At 46.5% G+C, this 22555-nt stretch overlaps 1 protein-coding gene across 2 annotated transcripts in view; it reads right to left on the bottom strand.

The window, feature by feature from the left end:
• TRAPPC9 (trafficking protein particle complex subunit 9) overlaps nucleotides 1-22555 on the bottom strand; it is a 1110831-nt gene that overhangs the window by 650756 nt on the left and 437520 nt on the right. For both annotated transcript variants that reach the window (XM_063921220.1, XM_063921221.1), the window contains exons 18-19: nucleotides 21753-21895; nucleotides 20359-20469 (exon numbers count right to left, since the gene is read on the bottom strand). In XM_063921220.1, the coding sequence (XP_063777290.1) occupies nucleotides 20359-20469; nucleotides 21753-21895 (254 nt within the window). The remainder of the gene's footprint in view (nucleotides 1-20358; nucleotides 20470-21752; nucleotides 21896-22555) is intronic.

Below are 22555 nucleotides of genomic sequence, written 5' to 3'. Positions count from 1 at the left end.
GAATGGAAATTCCTCACTTGGAAGGTTGTCATTTTGTTGGCATTGGCATCCGCAAGGCGGGTGTCTGAGTTAGCGGCCTTGTCTCACAAGAGCCCTTTTTTTGATCTACCATGAAGATAGAGCAGAGTTGAGAACTCTGCATCAATTTCTGCCAAAGGTGGTTTCCTCTTTTCATATTAACCAACCTATTGTGGTGCCAGTGGCTACTGGCGCTTTGGCTGAGGAAAAGTCTCTGGATGTGGTCAGAGCTTTGAAAATTTATGTCGCCAGAACGGCTCCAGTGAGGAAAACAGAGTCTCTGTTTGTCCTGTATGCTCCCAATAAGATTGGGTGTCCTGCTTCCAAGCAGACCATTGCCCGCTGGATATGTCAAACGATTCAGCAGGCTCATTCCACGGCAGGTTTGCCGTTACCGAAATCGGTGAAGACCCATTCCACTAGGAAGGTGGGCGCGTCCTGGGCGGCTGCCCGGGGGTGTCGCGGCATTGCAGCTTTGCCGAGCTGCTACTTGGTCGGAGTCAAACACGTTTGCTAAGTTTTACAAGTTTGATACCTTGGCCAATAAGGACCTTAAGTTTGGTCAATCGGTGCTGCAGAGTCATCCGCACTCTCCCGCCTGCTATAGAGCTTTGGTATAAACCCCATGGTTCTTTTGGTGTCCCCAACATCCTCTAGGACCAAATAGAAAATAGGATTTTAATACCTACCGGTAAATCCTTTTCTATGAGTCCGTAGAGGATGTTGGGCGCCCGTCCCAGTGCGTACTGTATCTGCAGTTTAGTTCTGGTTACACACAGTTGTGTTATGGTTTCTTCAGCTTGTTGCTGAATTTTGTTCATGTCCGTTGGCATGTGTTCAGTTGAATGCCATGTTATTCGTCATGTTTATGGAGTGAGCTGGTATACTGCTCACCTTCTTTGTTAATTCCTTTCCCCGAAATGTCCGTCTCTCCGGGGCACAGTTCCAAACTGAGTCTGGGGAGGGATATAGAGGGAGGAGCCAGGTCACGCCCCTTTGAAAGTCTTAAAGTGCCCATGTCTCCTGCGGATCCCGTCTATACCACATGGTTCTTTTGGTGTCCCCAACATCCTCTACGGACTCATAGAAAAGGATTTACCGGTAGGTATTAAAATCCTATTATTGCTTTACTTTTATACAAAGCTGTAAATAATTAGGGTGAGATGGCAGAGGCGATATTAGCAGCGCACGCAGAGACTCCATTCAGGACCGGAGATAAAGAAATACGGTAACCAGGAAGGTATGACGTTTGTACCAAATATGACGTTATAACGGGAGGCAGCTAAATAGTCACAGACCATTTCATCTGTGCCTGCATAAAATACTAAATTGCCTAATTGTCATAAAACTCCCAGATCACAAGGGGACGTCACAGTAATGACAGAGGTTTGTTCCCAGGAGTAGTGAAGAGTTACAATTATTGTCTTAATTTGACATTTAAACACACCGCTGCAGTCACACTAATGATGACTCTATCCTCTCGTTGGATGGGAATTCTAGAGATTGTCTCTATTCTACTGGTGATAGATATATATATATATGCATACAGTATATATATGCTCGATTGGAGGTATGAGTAAGTAAAGCATTGCGGATGTCTGGAAGGTTCCTAAATCCACTGTGTCTTTTGTCATTAATGCGTGGAAGAAGAACGCTCATTGCAGGAAAACAACTCACCCTTGAAGACCCCCGAAACTGCAACCCAGGGACCGGAGAGAGCTAACCAGGGAGTTGCAAAAAAAACAGGGGTCGCCCCATGCATACCACTGCACAGGTTCCAAATGGACACTAATATGCCGGTTTCCACAAGAACACTTGGTAAGGAGGCCCATGCATTTGGCTATTATGGGCGAGCAGCTGCTCATACACCTCTAATTACAAAGAATGCAGCGCAGCCCGGCGCATACGATGGTGTAAAGAGCACAAAAACTGTCCAATGGAAAAATGGCGGCGAGTGTTATGAAGTGACGAATCACGGTTAACACGTTTCAGATCAGATGGACGTGTTTGGCGATTGCCAGAGTGTACAGTACATGGAGGTGGTGGTGTGACGCTGTGGGGCTGTTTTAGCTGGATTGGCATGGGTCCACTAGTTGTAATACACGGTCACACTATCTCTGAGAAGTATAGAGACGTTCTCTGTAACTCTGTGCTCCCTACATATTTTTAACAGAACAACATTGCCACCTGTCATGTTTCCAAGGCGACGCTGGGCTGGTATAGAGAGAATTTGGTAACCCGGATGGACTGGCCAGCTCAGAGTCCAGATCATAACCCTATTGAGAACCTCTAGGATGAATTGGAGCGACGGGTGCATTCTAGGCCGACTCAACCTTCTTCAATGTCACAGTTGGTCAGACGGGTGCATTCTAGGCCGACTCAACCTTCTTCAGTGTCACAGTTGGTCAGACGGGTGAGTTCTAGGCCGACTCGACCTTCTTCAGTGTCACAGTTGGTCAAACGGGTGCATTCTAGGGCGACTCAACCTTCTTCAGTGTCACGGTTGGTCAGACGGGTGAGTTCTAGGCCGACTCAACCTTCTTCAGTGTCACAGTTGGTCAGACGGGTGCATTCTAGGCCGACTTAACCTTCTTGAGTGTCACAGTTGGTCAGACGGGTGAGTTCTAGGCCGACTCGACCTTCTTCAGTGTCACAGTTGGTCAGACGGGTGCATTCTAGGCCGACTCAACCTTCTTCAGTGTCACGGTTGGTCAGACGGGTGAGTTCTAGGCCGACTCAACCTTCTTCAGTGTCACAGTTGGTCAGACGGGTGAGTTCTAGGCCGACTCAACCATCTTCAGTGTCACAGTTGGTCAGACGGGTGCATTCTAGGCCGACTCAACCATCTTCAGTGTCACAGTTGGTCAGACGGGTGCATTCTAGGCCGACTCAACCTTCTTCAGTGTCACAGTTGGTCAGACGGGTGAGTTCTAGGCCGACTCAACCTTCTTCAGTGTCACAGTTGGTCAGACGGGTAAGTTCTAGGCCGACTCGACCTTCTTCAGTGTCACAGTTGGTCAGACGGGTGAGTTCTAGGCCGACTCAACCTTTTTCAGTGTCACAGTTGGTCAGACGGGTGCATTCTAGGCCGACTCAACCATCTTCAGTGTCACAGTTGGTCAGACGGGTAAGTTCTAGGCCGACTCGACCTTCTTCAGTATCACAGTTGGTCACCGTACTTAAGGCGAAATGGCAAAACATTCCGCCTGCTGTTGTCCAGGAACTTTTGCCAAGAAAGATGTCTGCGGTAATCACAGTATGTGGTGGACCTACAAAATTCAGACGTCAATAAAATCTCGCTGATCTATTTGCTGTCCACATCCTAAATAATAAAAGGATAACGCTGCTCCTCACCTCTATGGGAGAATTCAAGTGCTTGGCGCCATTTAAATTCAGGGAACATTTGTTACAAAACATTTGCAATAATTTAACACTCCAGCCCCCGCTCCGTCAACGTTTCCCCTCTAGGTTAAGGCTACGGATAGGTAGGGTTAGGGGGCAAGAGGGGAAGGTAAGTTAACTACCAGGATGCCGTGCCACCAAATTAATCCAAACCCCAATTAATGGGCACCTGGGAAATAAGCAACAAGAGTTGCGTTACACATGGGAAAATGGGGTGCAAGAGAAAATGCGACGCAAAAATATTTTATGAACAATAGGCTTTGCGACCACGGCATTTATATAAATACATAATTAACAAATAAATCAATTCAAACCAATTCCTATCAGCCTAATTGATAAGCTTGGCAGAGGTCCAGCTCACGGATCACATTATGTTTCTCATTTTGATATGCTGCATAATCCTTTATACCAAGATTTAATACTCAGTCGAAATGTGGACGTGATGTGCCCCTATGTTACGTTTCATTTCTAAAAATCATTATGCAATCAAGGACCAAACACAGCTGAGGACCGGAGGTGTACTTTAAAACCCTACGTAGGCCCCCACACTGGTTTTCCAGCTGATGGACTACAACTGTCAGCAGTCTCGGGATGTAAAGGCATCGTCAGGTGAGATGGAAAGACAACCTGTGTCTCACAGCAGCTGCAGGAAGGCCTGAGGGTGCCTAAACCTGCGTTAGAAAATAAAACACCGGAATCCGGGGTCTTAGGACCTCTGCAGTAAAGGGCCCCATACACTAGAATGATTATGCCCGATCTCAGACCAATTCGGGCCGATATATTGGGTGAAATCGGGCATTTTGGCCGTGAGCGTCGGTTCGACTCCCCTAGGTCGTTAGTGCTGCACTCGTGATATGTTGGTTTTCTGCAGGCATGGCTGCGATCGCATACGATATATCGCATGCAAAATGTACCAAATCGTATGGAATCGTATGGAACCAGTCCCAGGAAGCTCCCGGGAGAGTTAAAAGGAAATGGCCTCCGACTTCAGCCTCAGACATATCGTTGTAGTGTATGGGGCCCTTAAGCGCTGCCAGAGCAGAACGTGAGGGTGCATAACCTACAGAGAGGAATCTGTGTGACTGGAGGGGGAGCATGATAAAATAATCAGTCACATATCAAAGCCAAGTCAGACAAAGTCACTGTCAGGCTCCCGCAGTTTTCAGAGAGTAAAATTCAGCTGAATGCAGGAAAGATCCTAAGCTCTGCTAATGCCATCCATCTCCCAGCCCTGATACACACGCTGCGCCATAAATCATACCCGGCCGGCTGTCACTTCCAGCAGCGAGCGCCCGGCTCTGCGCTGCCAAATTCCTGCCGGATGGCAGAGCGGCTTCCATGGACAGAACCTTTGTCCAGATGATAAGCAGCTGAAGGCCCGGGCTGCCTCTCATGTGTCTGCTGTACAGGCTACCTGGGGATTATACTCAGACAAATACAAAATGTGCAGCACAATATTACAGCCGAGCAGCAAGTGAAATAAACGTGGGGAGGGAATGTATTCGCTGAGGAGCAAACAACACTTCTGTGCCAATACCGCCTGTCTATAGATTGCAAGCTCCAGGGCATCACCGGTCCAACACTGCTCTGTATGGCCGGGTATTGCGGTGTGTGATCCAGAGTTTTAGCATATCCTAATAGCATAAATGTGGCAGGGCACACTGGGATGTGTAGTTCCACAAGAGCTAGTCCTGCAGTAGACCTTGTTACAGTATATACTCAATATGTGTGGGACTTACATAGCCACAGCCTGTGGACACACATCTTTCCACACCCGAAGATCCACTCTATCCCTTAGCCAATCAGTGCACTCTGTGCGGGCAAAAAGCCTCCACTTATAGATGCTGGCCCCAGGCACAAGCCTACTGTGCCTAATGGAAAATCCGGCCCTGTATACAGCTGCACATAGTACATGTAGCCTCGCTCATCTTTCCTTCTCTGGTGCGCCATGGTGCACCAAGGCTTATTAGCATAAGCCTTTCATCTATTGTTCTCAGCTGCAATACAATACAGAGAGAACAATACAGCAGGGGATTAAGTCCGACAGCCCTGGCTCAGTGAGTCCTATTAAAGGGACAGATGAGCAGGGCGCCATCTGTATATTATAAAATGTGACATATGCTTTAAAAATGAATGGAGTAAAAAATAAAGAACTAACAGAGAACCTGTCACCAGAGCACTATGGGGGTCATTCCGAGTTGATCGTAGCGGTACTAAATTTAGCACAGTTACGATCATCTTCCCTGACATGCGGGGGGGCACCCAGCACAGGACTAGTCCGCCCCGCATGTCAGTCCAGCCCCCCCGCAGAAGTGCAAAGGCATCGCACAGCGGCGATGCTTTTGCACTTCAAGAGTAACTCCTGACCAGCGCAGCTTTAGCGTGTTCATCGCTCCCCGGCCCGCACCGGCTGCGTGTGACGTCAGGCAGCCGCTGCGGCCCACCCCCCGTTCGTTCCGGCCACGCCTGCGTTGGCTGGACCACCCCCACGAAACGGCGGACAAACGCCGCCGTTCCGCCCCCTCCCGCCCAGCGATCGCCTCTGCCTGTCAATCAGGCAGAGGTGATCGCATCCCTGCAGACGGCCTTCGGCTGTCTGGCATGTGCCGGCGCACTACGGCGCCAGCGCATGCGCAGTAGGGACTCGTTCGCTCTGCTGCGTTAAAAAGCAGTGAGCGAACGGGTCAGAATGACCCCCTATGTACAAATCATGGTTTTGTCCGGGAGACCACTTCTAAAACAGCCCTACCCTGCTTCCAAATCAGCTCTCAGTAATTGTACGTTTCACGCCCACCCCCCGAGACTCATTTTAGCAGAGCGAGTTATACATATGTAAAACCCAATACCTGCTTGCGGACACGTGTGACTCTAAACATTGATTCACGTCTGGGATGAAGGGGGGGGGGGGGGGGGGGATGAGCACATTCTTCGTACAGTCTACAATCAAACACCCACCACCCCGGTGTAAGGACAGGGAGACAGGTTTTCACAGCTGTCAGCAGAAGAGGAGAGCACATCATCCAGACCTGTAATCTGTGGAAGATGTAAATACACCACAAGGCTGAGCTCAAAGCAATATTACAGACTAAGGGATAAGCGTCCGCTACCTGGGGATAGAATGACATCAAATATCTGGCCAACAGATTACTGAGCTCCGAGAGATCAATGACAGTCACAGCAGAATGTACGGGCCCGACGGGACTACCTTCTACTTATACTCTCGAGTTTAATTATAAGAAACCGGCCACACTCCGTCCATCCGCTGGGTGCAGCGCTCCGTGTCTGTGTGGAATTCTTTCACTTGGAATTTATGAAGACTTTCTCTAGGACTCTTGATGTCAATAGTTGTACTGCGTCTGACCGCTAAAAGGAAGCCACAAGTGACTTCTACGGACGGAGAGAACTTTCTGTCACCGAGGTGTCTGCTAGTGCCAGCTAGGCTCTGCATGAGACGTGTTGATGAGGTAAATCACTTTACCCAGTGTTGCATCTCATGAAGAACCAGGGAAGATAAAACATTATTGTGATAAACACCTGCCGTCCGGAATTTTCAGATTTCACTGTTCTCTATCCGGACAAGTTTAAGACACGGTTAAATGCCAACTTGTACTCGTTAAAACAAACTGACGAAGCAGAAAAATCAGAAGAGAACCGAATATATGAAAGTATGAAATATATATATATATATATATATATATATATATATTTATAGACTGCAAAGCTGTTCATAGATTCTCCAACACTGCCCTCTCTGGTTCCTGCCTTACAACTTGGCCATGTTCTAACAGTGAACTTTACATTTCCCTCAGTATAACACTACAGAGAACATAGAACCTATCGCTGGAGGTTTTTTCTCCAAGCGTCAGTAAAACAGCGGACTTCCTAACACTGTTATTTCTACAAAGGATTACTGTTCTTACCCTATACCGTATTATGCAACAATACGGACACAAGCAGTTGTGCACATATCTTATCTGTGGATCTAATAATATAAAATTAAATATTACCATGAAAAACTGGGCAAAGCGGTACAAAGCGGACACATGAGTATCTGTGGTGCGTGCTCCTAAATACACATGGGTAGGTGCCGTTAGGCGCGGATTGCGTTCCGGAGTACGACTCTGCATCGCCAATTTTTTCCCCCGCACCCTACAGAAGTGCGCACAAAGGGACAATTTTGCTGCAATTCCGGGGGGGAATTAGTAAATATACGTGTACACCTACATCACGCCCTGTAAGTGGAATGACCCCATAGTGAATACATATTGCCACCACTCCACGGTACTGTACGTGTAAACCTGTAAAACAAGTCTCCTCCCTTATAAACCATTTCCATACTGTACGGTGTGCTGTTTGCAGAGACATTGTCCGTTCCGTACTGTAACACGGAGGTAACCGCTGTACAGCGCAGCTCCTTATGAAGTGCTCAGTATAAGCCAGCAGCGGAGACACTTACTGTACATGCTGAAATGGCTTTTTCAGGCACTTAAGATAAAAATGGACGTTTAAGAAGTCTGACCTTTGCGGGGTCTGACATAATGAGACGTTGCGTTCTCATCACATACCGGTGACACGTTCCTGCTCTTCAGTGTAAAGCGGCCTCTTCTATTTATAGTAGTGACAAGATGCAAGAAATTGCTTTTACTGGATTAGATTAAACCTCAGATGCTTAACGTAAAGATTAAAAAAGGAAATTACAGGGGAAAGAGAATTGGCCCACTTGTACGCTGCAGACCCCTAGCTAGTATAAGGGGACCGGCGGACAACGCTACAACTGCTTTTATGTATCTTAACTGCTTTTATGTATCTTAAGAAGCACATTGGGGCTTATGTACTAAGCCTTGGAAAGTGATAAAGTGGAGAAAGATAAAGTATCAACCAATCAGCTCCTGTCATTATTCAAACACAGACTGTAACATGGCAGTTAGGAGCTGATTGGTTGGTACTTTATCTCTCTCTACATCAGTCATTTGGGCCTCCAGGATACACCTGACAATAGCTGCTGGTAAATGATCATAGGCTCGGGATGGAGAGTGCTGGACAGCTCTCTATTATGCGTGCCACGTGTTTTACACGCTGCGCTGAGTGTGCGTCATCACTGACATTAGAGACCTCAGCAGGCGCGGATCTGTCTGTGGATAATATTGGAGAAACCCTATCTGGACTCTATCTAGATGTAGACTCTTATACGGCGCATGCACCGTTACAGGGGAAATACTGAACAGATGATGTAAGAATGAATGTTATGCGAGTGCTATATTATGTAACAACATTCACAACGCCTACATTAATTAACCCGACACAGGAATGTCAACACTGACAGTGATGTAACGTAGGCATTGTTTAAATGTCGACAAAGTCTTTTTGGAATAACTGTATCCGTAATAGAAATGTGGACATTGTGCGGCTATCCACATTAATTGGTTTTATCAATGTTACATTATAAATTGCGACCTAATGCTGAATGCCGACATGTGATTAAAGGCTGACTGAGTGCACATAGATGCTGCAAGCTCCTCAGCACAGCCATAAGTAATGTGTAGACGGGAGCACGTCAGAGGCCACACCGGGTACAGACTCTGCATCATGGATGTAGTGCACAATGGACGGACACGTGGCTCTGACACCTTCCCCTGCGCCGCTCCCACCTGCTGAACCGTATGCACACAGAGCAGGTGACCATTATTTTACCCAGCGTGAATACTACCTCAGATTCACCAACCCACTTAATGCAGATCAGAACAATTAAACCTCCTTTAGTTTATTGTATACTTTTAAATATAGCAATGATGGATTCAGCATTAGGCAAATGATGAATAAAAAAAAGAATGGTGCGATTAGTGCTGAGTAACGTCTTCACGTAACGACTCTGGCCAATTAGGGCTGGAACACACAAATGTTTCCCATCAGGCTCTGTAAAGGTGCATTGTGTGTCTGTAAGACACTAATAAGCCACATCTCAGCGCTTCCTGTAAACTTTAATGGGAGTTCAACATGTCTGAATGCGCGAATGAGGGTCCGTTTTTAAAATACTGCAGGACAGCATACACATAGGGTCAGGGCACTGTATAATGACTGTAAGTCTGGTCCTGTGACTATACAGTGTGTGTAGTGACGTTCCTCTATGAGGTGTAATGTAACACACTGCAGGACATACACATAGGGTCAGGACCACTGTATAATGACTGTAAGTCTGGTCCTGTGACTATACAGTGTGTGTAGTGACGTTCCTCTATGAGGTGTAATGTAACACACTGCAGGACATACACATAGGGTCAGGACCACTGTATAATGACTGTAAGTCTGGTCCTGTGACTATACAGTGTGTGTAGTGACGTTCCTCTATGAGGTGTAATGTAACACACTGCAGGACATACACATAGGGTCAGGACCACTGTATAATGACTGTAAGTCTGGTCCTGTGACTATACAGTGTGTGTAGTGACGTTCCTCTATGAGGTGTAAAGTAACACACTGTAGGACAGCATACACATAGGGTCAGGGCACTGTATAATGACTGTAAGTCTGGTCCTGTGACTATACAGTGTGTGTAGTGACGTTCCTCTATGAGGTGTAATGTAACACACTGCAGGACATACACATAGGGTCAGGACCACTGTATAATGACTGTAAGTCTGGTCCTGTGACTATACAGTGTGTGTAGTGACGTTCCTCTATGAGGTGTAATGTAACACACTGCAGGACATACACATAGGGTCAGGACCACTGTTTAATGACTGTAAGTCTGGTCCTGTGACTATACAGTGTGTGTAGTGACGTTCCTCTATGAGGTGTAAAGTAATACACTGCAGGACATACATACTGTATAAGGTCACAGCCACTGTATAATGACTGTAAGTCTTCTCCTGTGACTATACAGACAGTGCCGTAGTGACGTTCCTCTATGAGGTGTAAAGTAACACACTGCAGGACATACACATAGGGTCACAGCCACTGTATAATGGCCCTCATTCCGAGTTGATCGGTCGCAAGGCGAATGTAGCAGAGTTACACACGCTAAGCCGCCGCCTACTGGGAGTGAATCTTAGCTTCTTAAAATTGCGACCGATGTATTCGCAATATTGCGATTACTAACTACTTAGCAGTTTCAGAGTAGCTCCAGACTTACTCTGCCTGTGCGATCATTTCAGTGCTTGTCATTCCTGGTTGACGTCACAAACACACCCAGCGTTCGCCCAGGCACTCCCACCGTTTCCCCGGCCACTCCTGCGTTTTTTCCGGAAACGGTAGCGTTTTCAGCCACACGCCCCTGAAACGCCGTGTTTCCGCCCAGTAACACCCATTTCCTGTCAATCACATTACGATCGCCGGAGCGAAGAAAAAGCCGTGAGTAAAATTACTTTCATCATAGTAAAGTTACTTGGCGCAGTCGCAGTGCGAACATTGCGCATGCGTACTAAGCGGATTTTCACTGCGATGCGATGGAAAATACCGAGCGAACAACTCAGAATGAGGGCCCATGACTGTAAGTCTGGTCCTGTGACTATACAGACAGTGTCGTAGTGACGTTCCTCTATGAGGTGTAAAGTAACATACTGCAGGACACACACATAGGGTCACAGCCACTGTATAATGACTGTAAGTCTGGTCCTGTGACTATACAGTATGTGTAGTGACGTTCCTCTATGAGGTGTAAAGTAACATACTGCAGGACACACACATAGGGTCACAGCCACTGTATAATGACTAAGTCTGGTCCTGTGACTATACAGTATGTGTAGTGACGTTCCGAGTCTATGAGGTGTAAAGTAACATACTGCAGGACACACACATAGGGTCACAGCCACTGTATAATGACTGTAAGTCTGGTCCTGTGACTATACAGTATGTGTAGTGACGTTCCTCTATGAGGTGTAAAGTAACACACTGCAGGACACACACATAGGGTCAGGCCACTGTATAATGACTAAGTCTGGTCCCGTGACTATACAGACAGTGCCGTAGTGACGTTCCTCTATGAGGTGTAAAGTAACACACTGCAGGACATACACATAGGGTCACAGCCACTGTATAATGACTGTAAGTCTGGTCATGTGACTATACAGTGTGTGTAGTGACGTTCCTCTATGAGGTGTAAAGTAACACACTGCAGGACACACACATAGGGTCACAGCCACTGTATAATGACTGTAAGTCTGGTCCTGTGACTATACAGTATGTGTAGTGACGTTCCTCTATGAGGTGTAAAGTAACACACTGTAGGACATACACATAGGGTCAGGGCACTGTATAATGACTGTAAGTCTGGTCCTGTGACTATACAGACAGTGTCGTAGTGACGTTCCTCTATGAGGTGTAAAGTAACACACTGTAGGACACACACATAGGGTCACAGCCACTATATAATGACTGTAAGTCTGGTCCTGTGACTATACAGTATGTGTAGTGACGTTCCTATATGAGGTATAAAGTAACACACTGCAGGACATACACATAGGGTCAGGACCACTGTATAATGACTGTAAGTCTGGTCCTGTGACTATACAGTGTGTGTAGTGACGTTCCTCTATGAGGTGTAATGTAACACACTGCAGGACATACACATAGGGTCACAGCCACTGTATAATGACTGTAAGTCTGGTCTTGTGACTATACAGACAGTGTCGTAGTGACGTTCCTCTATGAGGTGTAAAGTAACACACTGCAGGACACACACATAGGGTCACAGCCACTATATAATGACTAAGTCTGGTCCTGTGACTATACAGACAGTGTCGTAGTGACGTTCCTCTATGAGGTGTGATGTAATACACTGCAGGACACACACATAGGGTCACAGCCACTGTATAATGACTGTAAGTCTGGTCCTGTGACTATACAGACAGTGCCGTAGTGACGTTCCTCTATGAGGTGTAATGTAACACACTGCAGGACATACACATAGGGTCACAGCCACTATATAATGACTGTAAGTCTGGTCCTGTGACTATACAGTGTGTGTAGTGACGTTCCTCTATGAGGTGTAAAGTAATACACTGCAGGACATACACATAGGGTCACAGCCACTGTATAATGACTAAGTCTGGTCCTGTGACTATACAGTGTCGTAGTGACGTTCCTCTATGAAGTGTAAAGTAACACACTGCAGGACATACACATAGGGTCACAGCCACTGTATAATGACTCTAAGTCTGGTCCTGTGACTATACAGTGTGTGTAGTGACGTTCCTCTATGAGGTGTAAAGTAATACACTGCAGGACATACACATAGGGTCACAGCCACTGTATAATGACTAAGTCTGGTCATGTGACTATACAGACAGTGTCGTAGTGACGCTCCTCTATGAGGTGTAAAGTAACACACTGCAGGACACACACATAGGGTCACAGCCACTGTATAATGACTGTAAGTCTGGTCATGTGACTATACAGACAGTGTCGTAGTGACGCTCCTCTATGAGGTGTAAAGTAACACACTGCAGGACACACACATAGGGTCACAGCCACTGTATAATGACTGTAAGTCTGGTCATGTGACTATACAGACAGTGTCGTAGTGACGTTCCTCTATGAGGTGTAAAGTAACACACTGCAGGACACACACATAGGGTCACAGCCCCTATATAATGACTGTAAGTCTGGTCCTGTGACTATACAGACAGTGTCGTAGTGACGCTCCTCTATGAGGTGTAAAGTAATACACTGCAGGACACACACATAGGGTCACAGCCACTATATAATGACTGTAAGTCTGGTCCTGTGACTATACAGACAGTGTCGTAGTGACGTTCCTCTATGAGGTGTGATGTAATACACTGCAGGACACACACATAAGGGTCACAGCCCCTATATAATGACTGTAAGTCTGGTCATGTGACTATGCAGACAGTGCCGTAGTGACATTCTTCTATGAGGTGTAAAGTGAAATATCCCTGCCTGTGTAATTAAATAAACGGTCATCCTATGATCTCTCTCAGGCTACTCTCGGACTGTCCCGCTATTGAGTTTTGCCCACCAATTGTTATCTTATCAGGCAGTATGTAGCATTCATTTGGCCAATGTCACCTTGTGTCACTAGTAAATGCGCCCGTGTCACTGTCACCTGACTACCTACGTGGGTCTGTCCTCCTCCTCGGGTTCATCAGCATCCACTGCCTACTCCAATTATCAGAAATACATAAAAACATATTGAAAATAGGATTTTGGTACTTACCAGAAAAATCCTTTTCTTTGAATCCACAGGGGGCACTGGAGTACTCTTGGGATATGGACGGGCTTTAGCAGGACAGGCACTGAATATTTAAATTTAGTAACTCTCGTCCCCTCCATACTCCCATAATACCTCAGTGTTTTTTACTGAGCCGAACAGGAGCGATAGAGAGGATGACAATGGAGAATTACATATAACATTATAACATAACGGACAACAATAAAGTTGACCCATAACGTAACTGAGAACTAAACAGTTGACACCATAACAGATATAACTTGAACATTTGAACAAGTCAATGAAAATGTGTTACCATAAGATCCACTGAACTTACCACAAGACAGGTAAAACTGCCCTGGGTGGGCGTCCAGTGCCCCCTATGGATTCAAAGAAAAGGATTTATCTGGTAAGTACCAAAATCCTATTTTCTTTTTCATCCACTAGGGGTCACTGGAGTACTCTTGGGACGTACCAAAGTTTTCCCCTTGGGCGGGAGAGCTGTTTGACACCTGTAACACCAGGCGGCCAAAGCTAGATGCTGATGCTGCAACCGTATCAAACTTGTAAAAGCGCACAAACGTGTGCACTGATGACCATCTAGCCGCACGGCAAAGCGGCGTCGTAAAAGCCCCACGACCAGCTGCCCACGAAGTTCCCACAGAACGTGTGGAATGAGCTGTAACTGATGTAGGCGGCTGTAACCTAGCATTAAGGTAAGCCTGACGTATGGTCAGTTTAATCCATCTGGATATGGTCTGCTTAGAAGCTGGCCAGCCCAACTTGACAGCATCATACAGCACAAACAATGTATCCGTCCTACGTACTGTAAACGTTCGGGCTACATAAACGCGTAGTGCGCGTTCCACATCCAGAGTTCCTGAATCTTCTGATAACACAGGAAGTACTATTGGTTGATTGATGTGAAAAGATGACACTACCTGAGGCAGAAAAGCGGGATTCGTCCGAAGTTCCGCGCTGTCATCATGAAACCCCAAATACGGTGGCTTGCAAGACAAGGCACCCAAATCTGAAACACGCCTTGCCGAAGCTAAGGCTAGAGGAAAAATTGTTTTCCAAGTGAGAAACTTAACATCCACTTGTTGTAAGGGTTCAAAATATGAAGACTGTAAGAAATCTAAAACCAGATTCAAGTCCCATGGCGCTGTAGGTGGTAAAAATGGAGGTTGTACTCTGAGGACACCTTGCAGAAAGGTGTGTACAGTCGGCAAAAGAGCCAACCGCCTTTGAAAGTAAATTTCCGAGCTTCACACCAACCTATATAGGCATGCCAAATTCTGTGATAATGAACTGCCGTAACTGGCTTCCTAGCACGTAACATGGTTGGTATAACCGAATTCGGAATGCCCTCTCTTCTTAAGAGGCCGGTCTCAACAGCCACCCTGTCAAACGCAGCCACACTAAATCGGGGTAAAGGAACGGACCCTGCTGTAAAAGGTCCGGACGTAGCGGGAGCGGCCAAGGTCCGTCTGCGAGTAGTCCTTGGAGATCCGAGAACCATGCTCTCCGAGGCCAATGAGGCGCCACTAGTATGACTGTGGTGGACTCTCTTTTGATCCGTTTTAGCAACAGAGGAAGCAGCGGAAACGATGGAAACAGATACACGAGGCTGTTCGGCCCCGCGATCGTGAGAGCATCCACTGCCATTGGATCTCGCGTTCTGGACACATACTGGGGTGTTTGATGATTTTGGAGAGACGCCATCAGGTCCACTTGTGGGTAACCCCACCTCTGGACCAACATGTGAAACACTTCTGGATTAATGTCCATTCTCCTGGATGAAAATCCCGACGGCTGAGATAATCCGCCTCCCAGTTGTCTACTCCCGGAATGAACACAGCCGACAATATCACCTGGTGATGCTCGGCCCAACTGAGGATTCGAGCTACTTCCCGCATGGCCATGCGGCTTCTTGTTCCTCCTTGCTTGTTGATGTACGCGACTGCCGTCGCATTGTCTGACTGCACCTGGACAGTCTGAGACCGGATTATGTGCACTGCTTGTCTCAGCGCGTTGTAAATTGCCCGGAGTTCCAGGACATTTATTGACAGCAATCTTTCGTGATTTGCCCAGAGACCCTGGAGCTGACAATTTTGGATCACAGCTCCCCAACCTCTGAGACTTGCGTCCGTCGTTGGAATTATCCAATTCCAGACGCCGAACCGTTTCCCTGCTGTGAGATTGTGTACTTTGAGCCACCAGAGTAGAAATACTCTGGCCCTTGGAGACAACCGCACCATCTGGTGAATCTGCAGATGCGAGCCTCACCACTGTGCGAGAACATCCAGCTGAAAAGGACGTGAGTGAAATCTTCCGACCTGAAGCGCTTCGAAAGCCACCACCTAGTAGTCGAATGCACAAATGTACCGAGACTGTGCGTGGCTTGAGCACTAACTGTACCAGATGACGAATACTCTGTACCTTCTGTTCTGGCAGGTAAATCCTTTGATTCACCGTATCGAGAATCATTCCTAGGAATTGAAGTCGTTGAGATGGAATCAGATTTGATTTCTTGAATATGACAATCCAACCGTGCTGAACTAGCACATTGTATGTCAGCAAGGCATGTTGTAAGAGTATCTGTTGAGACGGAGCTTTGATGAGATCGTCCAAGTACAGAACTATTATCACTCCCATACATCACTATGGTGAAGACCCGAGGCGCTGACGAGAGGCCAAACGGTAGAGCCTGAAATTGGTAATGGTTTTGCCGTACCACAAACCATAAGTACCTCTGATGAGGTGGCCAAATTGGAATGTGTAAGTACGCATCCTTGAGATCCAGCGCAATCATGAATTCCTGTGGCTCTAAACCTGCAATTACTGACAGCAGGGATTCCATCTTGAATCTGTAGTAAGTGACGTACTGATTGAGACCCTTTAGGTTCAATATTGGTCTGACGAGCCATTCGGCTTTGGCACTACAAAAAGACTGGAATAATAACCCTGACCTTGTTGATGAACAGGGACCGGAATCCAAACTGTGGAATCTAGCAGAGACTGAATTGCGATTTGCAGAGCCGCCTTCTTGTCTTCTGACACATGCAGCCCTGTCTTGAAAAACCGCACTGGTGAGAGACAGTCAAATTCTATTTTGTAACCTTTTAACAGTAAATTGCGGATCCACCCATCTGTGGATGTCTGGAACCACGCCAAATGGTAACGTCTGAAGGCATGCCCCCACAAGTGGAGATCCGAGATGGGCTGGGAGCCCGTCATGCCACTGGCTTGTCGGTGGCCTTAGCATCCTGATGACGGGTGGTGGTTTGTTGAAAACTACGTCCTCTACCACGTCTACCAGGTGTGGTTGTTCCTCTACCACGGCCTCGAAAGGGCTGAGGTCTAAAGGATTTGAACGCTGGTCCAGAGTATTTCCGTCTAGGTACCTTTGGAGGCAACGGTAAGAAAACCGACTTTCCCCCCGTGGCCTCAGAAATCCATTTGTCCAATTCACGACCAAACAACTTCTGCCCAGCGTAAGGTAACGCTTTTATCCCTCTCTTGACCTCTGCCTCCGCCTGCCAAGAATGCCGCCAGAGTGCCCGTCGTGCCGTAACTAGTGACGCAGAAATGCAAGAACTGACCTGACAGACATCCGTAGAAGGTGTACATAGGTACTCAGCAGCTTCACAAATTTGATCAGCGAGAAGTATAAGGTGGTCATCTTGTAGGGCGGACCTGAGTTGTGTTATCCATATAATCAGCACCTTAGTCACCCAAATTCCAACCAAACCCGGTCTAAGCCACACCCCTGCTGCTGTATACATCGACCTGAGCATAGCTTCTAGCTTATGCTCTGACGGGTCTTGAAGAAGTAGTAGTCGTTGGTACTGGAATGGTTAATTTTTTTAGAAAGTTTTGACACATACGAATCTACCATTAGAGGATTCTCCCATTTAGATGTCACAGACTCTGGAAACGGGTAACAAGACTTAAACCTGCGAGGTATAGAAAACTGTTTATCTGGATTCTGCCATGCCTCTATTAACTGCTTAATAGGAGTGAAAACACAGTGGAGATCTCTGTCGTTTAGTAAATACCACCTCATCATTTGTAAGAGGTTCTTCAGTCTCTGTAAAATTCAGAGACTGACGTACCACCCTGATGAGATTATCAATGCCCGGGCTGTCAATATCCTCACTATCTGACTGCTGGTCCAATTCACCTTCCTCATGCTCATCTTGCGCAGTGAGGTCTGGCATAGAATCGTCAGAAATCAACATAGCAGAAACTGGAAAATTATAAGACAAATGAAAACTATCTTTGTGTCCCGAACTAGACTTGGACCTTTGCAAGGGCTGAGACCCTTCTGCTATCTCTGGCGGTCTCACCCTAGACTTAGATCTTGCCGCTTCCCGCTCTTGCCTAGTGGCGGCCAATTCTGATTGCAACCCAGCCATATATCCGCTAGTATTGCCCATTGAGGGTCAGGAGATGAAATTGGAGATGAAATCGGAGCTGAAATGGTATTTGTGGTTGCATTACCAACACACTCTTACAGACATTGCAGTTAAACTGCTTATGCACGATTCAGTAAAACTGTTACTAAGGTGTGTATACGGCCGAAGTGCAGTGCACGTGGCCAGACTATAAGAAACCTGATCCAAAATTCCTACTAACACCCCTGCGCCATCCGGTGGAGTAGTGTTGCAGGGCAGGAAAGTTCTGGAAAAGCATGGTTAAAATGGCCCCCATGCCATGTGCTTATAGTCAAAGTACATATAACTCCATAATACATGCCCCTATGCATAACATGGTATAAATAATACAGTATGAACAATACAGTCTTCCTCTTAGCATAGGCTGTGTATTGCTGCTGATGTGGGCATAAGCTCTCCCCCAGCTGCGCTGGAATAGGGACAGTGATCTCCTTCTACCCAGCATGAGAGGCAGGGAGCGCTGGCAGCAGCGGCTCGAGCAGCCGTCCAGCGCGTCCCTCTGAGTGGCGGCCGGGAGTAGGGGAGCGGCGGCGGGGAGCTGTATCAACGGCGGTGGGGAGCGGAGCAGCGGTATTATCCTGGCGGCGGGCGCATAGCAGTACCCACACACGGCGGGCCCCGTCCCCATAAATACCTTGACCCTGGCTATGACGGGGCTTCTCCAGCAAGCTCCATCCAGGCCTTCCTGCAACCTCAGCTGAAGTTAGCTTAGCTGCTTGTGGCTGTGAGGGTGCTCGGGCCGACACACCAGTAGCTGCTTCCCTGCAGCGTGCACTATCCCGGACCCACGCTTCTTGTCTAAGCTGGGAAGGGATGTGCTCAATAAGTAGTAAAAATATTAACAAATATTTAAAAAAAAAAATAGAAGTATGTGGAAGAACCACTAGTGCGTCTATCCTTGAGAGGCACCGAAAAAACACTGAGGTACTATGGGAGTTTGGAGGAGGGACGAGAGTTACTAAATTTAAATATTCAGTGCCTGTCCTGCTCCCAAGAGTACTCCAGTGACCCTTAGTGGATGAAAAAGAAATAGAGAATGTGTCGGCAGATAAGAACCAGTTGGCCCATCTAGTTTGCCCTATTTTAAACCTTATGGTAACCTCAACCGTATTTGATCCTCAGTGCTTTGTAAGGATATCCTTACATCTAATAGCCTCTACCACCTCTGATGGGAGGCTATTCCACTTGTCCACTAACCTTTCTGTGAAGTTATTTTCCACTAATTTCCCCTGAACCGACCTCCCTCCAGTCTCGATGTATGTCCTTGTGCTCTAATTATTATTATCCTTTATTTATATGGTGCGACAAGGGATCCGCAGCGCACAATTACAGAGTATATAAACGAATAATCAAAACAGTGACTTACGGTTGAAGACAATATAGGACAAATACAGGATAAATAAACATAGCTATATCAGCAGACGTCACTGACATAAGTATCAGGGAGGCTGAAAACTGTGGTATTTGGCGCCGTCGAAGATGGTTTAAGTAAGAGAAGCAAAAGTACATAAGGGAAGAGGGCCCTGCTCGTGAGAGCTTACATTCTAAAGGAATACTTCTCTTCCTTTGAAGAATGTTTCCCTCTGATCATGTTAAATCACTTGGTGCATCTGAAAGTCTCTCTTTCTCTTCTCTGCTCCGAACTATACATAGTAAGATCTTACAGTCTTTCTGGGTAAGTTTTGGGATGTAGGCCATGCCCCAGTTTAGAACTGGACACAGCACTCCTGATAAGGTCGTACCAATGACCTCTACAGTGGTACCATTACTTCTTTCTGCTGACGATTCCTTCCCCTACGCGCCCTAGCATCTGACTAGTTTTTCTTATTGCTAGACATTTGGGGGTAAATACACTAAAGTGCAGGTGATGTTAGAGATGTTGCCTATAGCAACCAATCCCAGTTACCCCTGACTGAAACGGCACAGTGTGTAATCACTTTATTCCCTTCATTGAGAAGACAAGGAACACTAATACAGACCAGGGTGCCCAGAAAACACCGATACTTATATATGAATCCCTACATTATCCTACGTCACAATCTTCTGTGTGAGACAGATGACTCCTTATTTGGTGCACAGTGTATGAGGAGCATTCATGTAATGAGGATAGTGATAAAGGGGAACCCCACCTTCTGAGAATTCTATTGTCCTGAGAAACAAGTTTATTCTTATTGGCTGTGTAACAATTGGGTAATCCCCGGAATCCAGGTCACAGAAAGGGGCTCATTTGTTTCCACATTTAAAGTAACAGAAATATAGAAAGCTTCACCTTGGAGGAGGGAACATGAACGCCACCCCACCGGCACTTACCGCTGACATTCTCCCGCATGCAGAATAAGGGCCTCATTGTCCTTAGCACTGATTGCCAGCTCGTGCTCTGTAGAGTTGTATACATCAAGGAGGAGGTGGCATTGTCTTGTGCTGCGTGAGACAAGAAAAGGGCGGCATCAGGGAAGCATTGCTACAGCAGACTACATTGCACTCTGGTATCTTGCTAATATAAACAGTAGAAAGTAGGGGACCCCCCTTCCCCCACGAGTGTTAGGACGCCTGTGAGTTCTGACTAGATGCCACCATATGATCTAATCTGTATTACTGACCATCCTCTCCACCCCCTCCCGTGCCTTTGTGCGCATTATGCTGTGCCTCCTGTATCGCCGGCTCTCAGCGGCCACCCAGGGTGACGTTGTACTCGGTACATGTCTTAGAATGCGCCCTTGCGGCCTCTTCTGTTGTTTTACAGGCACCCGTTTGTTTGCACTGTTGTACCTGTCTACTGTGTCATTTCTCTGTTGAATAATTCAATAGAAAAAAATCCCAATATAATAGGGAAAAAAATTTTTATTTGGTTAACTCTTTCACTGTGTAAGCGATCAGCGGCCTTTCCTGCTGAGCGGGTCACTTTTTCAATTAGGCCCTCAGACAGCTTCGGCTGAGTAAGCAGCGTGACGCCAACGCCCCGAGATGCCATGTTTTATTCCGTTAAGTAAATTGCTTCTAGTGTAATTGAACTTTCTGCTGTCATAATCAGATGTGCAGGAGAATAAATCCCACGGAGAACCACTGTCCAGGCAGAATTCATTTGACCTCCAGCATTCCTTTGTGGAGATTATAGGAGGCGGCCATTTTGTGGGCTGGTAACGTAAGCTATTACTGATCCAGGACACAGCGGCATCGCTACAGGCAACTTTGCACTTGCATATAATATTCAGGCATCATCCAAATGAGGCCATAACCCCTCAGCATTTCATTACGAATAATCCTTTTCTAAAGGATACATGAAACCCGTGTTAGCTGGATTAGGTATGGTCTGGGCTGCTTGAGGCAGTTTAAGTAAATTAATATATTTGCCCTCAAATGCTTTTATCTATCTATCTATCTATCTATCTATCTATCTATCTATCTATATATAATAAACAATCTTCTTTCAGCGCGATTACCGGGAAGAATAAGCGGCTGTGAAAGATGAAGAAGAAACAGGACAAACGCATGGCGCATTTCTTCATCTCTGGTTTCATTGATATCATCAATTCCCCCGACAAGACGTTGATAGCTATAACAAACATTAGCCGTGTTAGGGGGCTGGTTATTTTGGAGCTGAATGACTGAACCCTGTTACTAAATACCCTTGCAGACGGAACGGTGATAATCAAACCAGAAATGTCCTGTATTAAGACACTGGCAGGTAGAGGGGAGAGACTCACCTGGTTGCAGGAAGAGTGCTGACCCGAGTGAAAAACACTGAGGGTTCTACGTCCACATGCAGGCCCAGGGAGAGGTTCCGGTAATACCCTTCTGCGTGGCCCGGTCCTCCGGAGTATTTGAAATTCAAAATCCCTTCAAGAGTCTGCAAATAGAAGGGACAGACGCGATATATATCAGAGGCTGTGATACATTATAGCCTCATCCGAACCCATCCAGAGTTTCCACCAGCAAACCATTCCAGTTTATTATCTTGTACATACCTTACTGAAACATTTACTAAATAAACAGCTTATTGCACCTCACTTTATTCAGCAGATATATTCATGTAATTAGCACACATTTTACATATTTTAGACGTTCAGATGCATTATTACGTCATGCTCACATCCTCCAGCAACTTTTAACAATGCTTTGATGTCACCGTCTAGCTCCCTTCTGCGTTTTTAAGACATACCTTTATAATCAGAGATGTTTCATCCTGTTGCTATGGGATACAACACAGCTATTCTGAGCTCTGTGCGTTGGATACAGTTGTCCTGAAATAACAGCGTTGGGACGTATCCCACGGCAACAAGAAAAATCAAATCTGCCTGCTGATATAAAGATGTGGATGAAAGGCACAGAAGTAAGGTAGCCAATCGAAGCAGTGTATTAGTAAAAGTTGCAGGAAGACGTTGTACATGACAATGAATCAGAATGGATGAAAAGTTCTTTATGGCAATTATGGGCAAAATGTTGCACAGTGATGGCAAACACGGATTCCGCCACTGCTGGAATCTGAATTATCAGGAGAAGCTTCTGT

This window comes from Pseudophryne corroboree, chromosome 5 (genome assembly GCF_028390025.1).
Source record: "Pseudophryne corroboree isolate aPseCor3 chromosome 5, aPseCor3.hap2, whole genome shotgun sequence".
NCBI classification, from domain to species: Eukaryota; Metazoa; Chordata; class Amphibia; order Anura; family Myobatrachidae; genus Pseudophryne; species Pseudophryne corroboree.
This window is presented reverse-complemented; position numbering and strand designations above follow the sequence as displayed.